This window comes from Mustela lutreola, chromosome 7 (assembly GCF_030435805.1).
Source record: "Mustela lutreola isolate mMusLut2 chromosome 7, mMusLut2.pri, whole genome shotgun sequence".
Taxonomy (NCBI): Eukaryota; Metazoa; Chordata; class Mammalia; order Carnivora; family Mustelidae; genus Mustela; species Mustela lutreola.
Window position 1 is genome coordinate 117923939 of NC_081296.1, and position 7792 is coordinate 117931730.

At 46.6% G+C, this 7792-nt stretch overlaps 1 protein-coding gene across 1 annotated transcript in view; it reads left to right on the top strand.

Annotated features, from left to right (window-relative positions):
- FNTB (farnesyltransferase, CAAX box, beta) overlaps positions 1-7792 on the top strand; it is a 65020-nt gene that overhangs the window by 54602 nt on the left and 2626 nt on the right. Inside the window, exons 10-11 of the mRNA XM_059182341.1 lie at positions 3689-3800; positions 4659-4773. Coding sequence (XP_059038324.1) covers positions 3689-3800; positions 4659-4773 — 227 coding nt within the window. The remainder of the gene's footprint in view (positions 1-3688; positions 3801-4658; positions 4774-7792) is intronic.

Here is a 7792-nt window from a genome sequence, read left to right on the forward strand (position 1 = left end):
AAAGATTTCAAAGCAGCGTATATGTAATTCCATTTTTCTTTTTTTTTAAGAGAGAGAGAGAGAGTGCAAATGAGGGGTGGGGGAGAGGGAAAGAGAGAATCTGAAGCGAGCTCCATACTCAGTAAGGAGCCTGATGCGGCACTTGAGCTCATGACCCTGAGATCATGACCTGAGCTGAAATTAAGAATTGGATGCTTAACTGACTGAGCCAGCCAGGTGCCCCTATAATTCCATTTTTAGTGAAGACTTGACTCTAAAAATTACTAGAAGGTATCTGGGTTGTGAAATGACAGGTGATACTCGTTTCCTTTTCTTATTTGTATCTTCTGATTTTCTGAATTAATTTGCATTTCTTGCATAAAGAAAAGTTATTTTACCAAAGAAGAGAAATTCTATAAGCAAAACAAGAAAAAAGGTGGGAAAAGTTATTTACGACGAATGAGAAAGGGCTAATTTCTTTGAGAGACTCTTACAAATCACTAAGAAATAGCTGACCCTCCCTGAAACCCAGGCAGAGGATTTGAACAGGGAGATTCAGAACAGGCAGGGAAGGAGCTCCTGGTGGGTTGCTTTTGCTACTGCCCCCCCCCCCCCCCCCCGGCGGGTGACCAAGACTTGCTCAGCCTGGGACTCAACAGTCTTTCACATGGATTTTCTCGTTTGGGCCTCAGAACAATGTCGTGAAATAGGTAGTCTTGTCACCCCATTTTACGGAGGAGGAAACCAAGAACAGTAAGGCTAAATGACTTGTTCTCTGATACCGGATCACCGCCTACCACGGTGTAGCTGCCACAGGTGTATAAATGGAACAAAAAGATATAGTGAAAGATGTGCAAATCAAATCAGTGAGACACTGGTCGCTGATTACGGTCAGATTGCCAGAGAGGAGAAAACATGGTGCCAGTGTTGGGGAGAGTGTGAGAAAACGGGTGGTTTTGCACTGTCAGTGTGGGTGTAAATAGCTGTATCGGTTTTTGGAGGGCCGTTTGGAGACTTGTTTAAATTACTTAAACTGGGCTAGTGCATGGTCAGGAATTTACCTGCAGAGATATTAGCAAAGGAATGGCGAACAACCCAACCACTCATGAAAAGGTTACTAGGGGCTAAGCAGGTAAGCATATGCCTTTGGCTCAGGTCCATGATGTTGGGTCCTGGGATCGAGGCCCACACTGGGCTCCTCGCTCAGCAGGGAGTCTGCTTCTCCCTCTCCCTCTGCTGCTCCTCGCCACTTGCTCTCTCTCTTTCTCCAACAAATAAAATCTTTTTTTTTTTTTAAAGAAAAGGTTAATAGTTAAATGTATTACGATTTCTCCATACCATGGTTACATGCGATGGGCTCCTATGGAAAACTCTCCAGAAGCCAACATGAAGTGTAAGAGGTTTGGTCTGTGTGCACATGGGGTGACAGCCCCACAGCTTTTCCTGGAGGCGAGCAAAACCCCTTTAACAATGGGCACCTTTGGGAGATGGATGGGAGTTGAAGGGAGGGAGACTCATGTACTGAAATTGTTTTTCTTCTGTACCATACCTGCTTTTTCCCTGACATGTTCATTCCTACTTTTATCTTAGCAAACAACCCAGTACACTTTTAAGGTGATGATCCCCTTGCTAGTTAAAGAGGTAACAAGGGGCCGACCCCCGGCGGTGCACATACCCAGTCCCACCTCCCCGGCTCCACGCAGGGCGCTGCTGTATGGGTGTAGAACACAGTGGTTGACTAGAAGAACAAATTATTAAGATTTTTAAAATATAAAATGCTGACCAAATTGGAGTTCTTTGGTTTCTATGGAGCCGTAGGAAAGCGGCAGGCCCGTGAGCAGTTACTGGTGGCTTGAATGTTCTCGGAGGCATACCGCAGGCCTGTTTCTTTCCACCTGCGAAGTTGAGCTACGTGTAGCTGTGCCTGTCAGTTTCCGTTTGGGAACACTTTTGGAAAGGAATCTTTGAGATGCAAAATGACATGGTGATGGGGATTCATACTGTGAAGGAGAGGTATGGAGGATTGAGAAGGCTGATTGCACGCCTGTCAGCACCCTGTCGTCCTGTCCACCTTCGTCTGTGATTTTGTGTGCAAATTCCAGGATTCTGGGAAGCTCCTTGTCGGGCTTGTGAACTTTGAGCTTGCAGACTTCATAATACAGCATGTAATGGACCTACTCTGTAATCTGTCTAATAGTAAACATAGCAGTTTCTTTTCAGATTACGATTTTAGTGATAGGTTAGCACTTACCTTAATATAATAGTCTTTTACTTCTTATAGGATATAGAATAAAGGTGTATTTTGTACATATGCTTAGTGCAGTTATTCTGAACTTTAATGCATTTGCTTTTTTAAAAAGTAAGAGCTTTCTTGAGATATAATTCACATAACCATATAATTCACTTATTTAAAATATACAATTCAGTGGCTTTTATTGGCATCACAAGAGTTGTGCAACCATGACCATAATCAGTTTGAGAATTTTCATCACCTCCCCAAAGTCCCTGTAGCTATTAAATATGCTTCTTTAAGGAAGAAATCACAAAGGGAAAATCAACAGTATGATTATAGCGTAGAAAAATGTATGCCTCTAGTGTTAAATGGGAAACACAAAATACAAAATTATAATAACTACACAGAAAAATGCATAGAAACAAAAAAAGACTGAAAAAAGAAAAATTAGCTTTTAATTGCTATTTATAGACTGATTGCTATCTTTATAGTAGCCCAGGGATCAAAGTATAAAATTAACCAAGGACTGAATGCATGTGTGTAGTTTTTAAAAACCAGTTCCCATGTAAGTGCTTCTGGAAACTTCCATCTGTTGGCAGTCTGTCTCTCCTCCCCACCTGATAACTGTATGGCGCACAGAATTCTCTGACCGTATAGATTGAGCTTCAGAGTGTGGAAGCTTGGTTGCTTGTTCCTAGTTTAGTATTATTACCAGAATTGCCAGTTTCTGCTTCTGCTACCATATTAGATGAGGCAAGAATCCTGGCACTTACTAGTAATGCTGCTTAGGAAAAGTTTTTGAGCCAAGAGAAAAGTTGGAGGATGCCCTTTGGAGATAGATGAAGTTCAGGCTTCGAAAAGAGAAGGAACAGACAGACATCACCCCTGTTGAGAGTTCTCTTAGCCAGTTAGAGTCGGCGATGTGCTAGAGGAAGTATCTTAAGAAGCCCAGAGTAGTTTAGGGCGCCTGGCTGGTGCAGTTGGTTAAGTGTCCCAACTCTTGGTTTTGGCTCAGGTCATGATCTCAGGGTTGTGGAATCGAGCCCTGTGTTGGCCTCCACACTCAGCACAGAGTTTGCTTGGGACTTTCTCTCCTCCCTCTGACCCTCCTTACCCCCAAATAAAGAAAATCTTGAAAAAAGAAGAAGAGCAGGGACTTGTGGACTGAGTCAGGGGGCAGTATCAGTGTCGATCTGGAAGGCGGAAGCAGTTGGCTCACACCTTCACGGATGTGGTCTCAGACCCGCATCCACTCTGTGCTGCTGCTCTGACTGGAGTCAAAGGTCAGGAGAAGAGACATATCACGGGACTTGGGTGAAAGTGTTGAGTGACCTGAGAATGCAATTTTCAGAATTCATCCAGGAAGAACAGAGGGAAAACTTGACTGTCCCCAGTGGGTAATAAAGTACAAAGACTGTCCTTGACCCTGGCGGTGTCCCGGGCCTGGGCCCGCGCTGATCTTCTGCCTTTCTGCAGGCGACCCTGCCCTCAGCATGAGCCACTGGATGTTCCATCAGCAGGCCCTGCAGGAGTACATCCTCATGTGCTGCCAGTGCCCCGCGGGGGGGCTTCTGGATAAACCTGGCAAGTGAGTGCCCTCTCTCAGGGGAGGGGGCCATGGGGAAGGGAGGGTGGGTGTGCCACTCAGGCCTACCCAGGGCTCTGCGGAGGGCAGCAGCTACTGACCTTTAAGAGTCCGGTATCCAGGGGTGGGGTGTGGGGAGTCCCTTTGCATCCAGCTGCTTAGTCGTGGTGGGGGCACCCCCTTCCAGTGCCATCCTGGCATCCTCAGTGCCCAGCCTTTCCCCATGCTTGCGTGCACCCCACCCCGGTAAGTCATACAGATTGCTAGTGCGTAGCTTTCCTTTCCTCCCCCACCTTTTTTTTAAGCTAAACTGATCTAAATAGAACAGGATACAGGATTTTAAAACCCTTGAGTGTCGTAAACAGAAATTATAATCACCACAACTATTGCCACATACACTGGATATCTTTAGGCACCACAGTCAAAGCAAAGGGAAATCAGATAAATCCTGTCCCCGTGGCTACTGGGCTTGGATACACCCTGTCCCTGCTGACACGCTGGGGAAGGCCCAGCGCCAGGCTGGTCTCGAGCAGTTGATCAGGAAGAATGTGGCCCATTTCCAGGCATTTTGGTAGTCTTTCGGAGAAGTATATTAACTTAGCACCAGTGCCACCCTGGAGAGCCCTTTCCAGAAGACCAGAGGGAAGAAGAGGAGGGACCCTGGAGGGGCCAAGCCTACAGGGACAGTTGCTGCTGTGGGCCAGGGCGGAAGGACGGGGCTTTGAGAAAGGCCGCCGGGTGGCAGTGGGACGTGGGGGTGCGTCCTGGGTCTGGATCTCTTGTGGGAGGCTGTGCCTGCGGGGATCTGTGGGGAGCAGAGGAGCCCCTGCTCAGAGGCTTGTCCTCACTTTGTCCTTGCAGGTCTCGGGACTTCTACCACACCTGCTACTGCCTGAGTGGCCTGTCCATAGCCCAGCACTTCGGCAGTGGAGCCATGTTGCACGACGTGGTCTTGGGAGTGCCGGAAAATGCCCTGGTAAGGCAGGATGGCGGATGTGACACCTCTTCTCCACAGGGTCCCCAGGACGGGGCTTACCAAGAGAGCAGAGCAGCCGCTCTTGCCGTGCAGAATCCTCTGCGCATATCCTGTGTGCGGGCCTGCGAGCACACTGTCCCCCCAGACCCTCCTGGATTCACACCTTCCCGGAGGAGCTTGTGACTGAGGAGGAAACTACCAAAAGGCAAACTCAGGCTTCCAGGTCGGGGGGTGGGATCCAGTCTGCCACAGAGGATCTGTGCCTTTACCCCCTGCCTCAGGACCCAAACTTCTTAACCATTAGTTCCTCAAAGGGAGCTGCTCAGAGGCAGTAAGTCTCTGGAATCTGCAGCCACGCAGCACTGGCGCGAGCTGGCGAGAGCTGGCAGAGCCGCTCTCTCAAGAAGCTTCCAGACTACCTCTAAACGAAGTCTCCCTGAAATGCACCTCCACAGTGCCCTGTTTGTGCCCTCCCCATCACCCAGCACAATTTGTAATGTGTGTGTTTAAGTAGTTGTCTGCTGCCCCCTAAAACTGTCAGCCCCATGAGGGCCAGATGTTCAGCCCACCTCCAGCCCTAGAGCAGCCCAGCCACAAGGAAACACCCCTGAGCCCAGACCTGAGCCTGGGATGTGACTCCAGCTTACTGTGTCCACAGCTGACAATGGGGTCCATGCAGACAGTCACAAAATAGCTCCCACAAAAGAACACAGATGGCCAAGAGATGGATGGAAAGTCGCTCAACCTCACTGATAAGCAGAGCAAATCGGAGCAACCACCACTCAGCTTTTTCAAGTCTTAACAGTTTTTTCCATATTTGCCTCCCACACAACCCTTTTCCCTTTGTCTCACTACCCACCTCCCCAGCATCACCTTGTCCTCAGTTTGACACTTGTCTTGCCTGCCGGTGTCGTTGTGCCGTTTCCGTCAACAACACAGAGAGGGTGTGCTTTCATGCTTTTTAGAGCACGATCTGCCGCCCGTGTCCCGTGTGCTGCTTCTCTTGCCGACCCTGTGCTCGGACGTTTATCTGCGTTCACGTGCTGCTCTGGTGTATCCATTGTAACAACGCTATGGTATTCCTGGGTGCAAACGGACTGCAATTTTCCTTCTGTTGGTTAACATCGAGATGGTTTCAGTTGGTGCTGTTGCAGACAGACCTGCTGTGTACTTTCTTGTGTTAGTTTCTCTAGGGGAGATTCGCTGGGTTGAAGAGAACACGCGCTTCACCTTCACTAGATGGCGTCTCCCGCCCCCCTGGGGGGGGGAGGCTCGCGCAGAACTCAGGGGAGTCGCACTGTTGTCCGACTTCTCCGTTCTGCCGTTTGATACGTGGGAAGTGGTACCTCGGTTTTATTTCTGCGTTTCCATGATTACTTGTAAGCTTAAGCATCTTTACAGATGCTCATTGACCATTTGTGTTGTATCTTCCGTGACTTGGCTGTCGGCTGCTTTCTTGCGGATTTGTGATTTTGATTGATTGCCCTTGTCTCATACATTTGTTGGAGTTCCCTGTGTGTTGATAGCAATCCTCTGCTGGTGGTGTGTATGTAGGGACTCTTCCAGTTCGTGACTTGTCTTTTCACTTTTTGTGGGTTTTTTTCTTGCTTTTGAAAAGATTTTTAATTTTATAGTGAACAGTGTTATTGCCTTTTCGGTTTTTGAGGGTGTGGAGGGGAGGGATACTTAAGAAATCTTTCCCTACTCTGAGGTCATACTTCTCTTTTCTTCCAAGCAGTCTAAAGTTTTGCTTTTCCCTCTAGATTTTTAATTTTCTTGGAATTGATTTTTGTCTGTTGGATACAATTTTCTCTTTTTCCCATGTGGATGAACAGTTGACCAGCCGCACTACTAACTGAAGTTTATAACTGTCCTACTGATGTGTGTCCCGTACGTCATGTACTCAAGTTTCTGTATCCGAGGTGACTGTTCTGTTCCTTTGGTCTCTTTGTCTTACTGCACTGTCTTAAGCAAATCTTAAATTCAGGTAGGCAAGTCCCATCCACTTTGTTCTTTTTACTCGAAATTGCCTTCCTATTCTTTGCTTTTGCTTTTTCCTGTGGATTTTAGGATCAGCTTATCAAGTCCCACAAAACTATAATGGAATTTTTATGGGAATTTGCATTGGACTTAAGATTAATGGGAGAGAACTGACTTCTGAGGCTTTCCATTTGTGAACACGATTTTTCAGATTATCTTCACATCTTTCACTGGTGTTTTATTTATCATTTTCTCCATAAAAGACTAGCACATCTTTTGTTAGACTTATGCCTAGGAAATTTATAGCTTCTGTGTCTGTTGTGATTGGATTTTTCTTCCATTATATTTTGTAACTGGTTGTTACTAAAGTACAGAAATGATATTTATATTTTAATCTTGTATCTAGCCATCTTGCTAAACTTACTTAGTAGTTGTAATAGCTTGTAGAATCTCTTGGATTTTCTACTTAGAATGTGGTGTTATTTTAAAATGAGGACTATTTTGCCTTTTTCTTTCTGGTTCTTTTTTTTTTTTTTAAGATATTTATTAGAGTGCAAGTAGGAGGAGAGTACAAGTAGGAGGAGGGGCACAAGGAGAGGGAGAGAAAATTCTCAAGTAGACTCTGACATGGGGCTCCATCTCATGACCCTGAAATCACAACTTGAGCTGAAACCAAGAGTTGGACATTCAACCAACTGAGCCACGCAGGCACCCCTTTCTTTCTGATTCTTAAGAGTTTTATTTCTTTTTCCTGCCTTGAGATACTGTCTAAGGTCCCCAAAGAGTGCTGACTGGAGACAGTCATAGGGGGTGCTCCTATCTTGCTTCCGGTTGTAATGGGAAGGCGTTTATAATTTCAACATTATGTAGGCTCCTTACTGTGTTTTTTGTTTTTTGTGTTTTTTTAGATTTTATTTATTTGAGAGAGAGAGAGAGAGCACGCACACAAGCGGAGGGATGGGCAGAGGGAAAGGGAGGCTCTCTGCTGAGCAGGCAGCCTGATGTGGGGTTGGACCCCAGGACCCTGGGATCATGACCT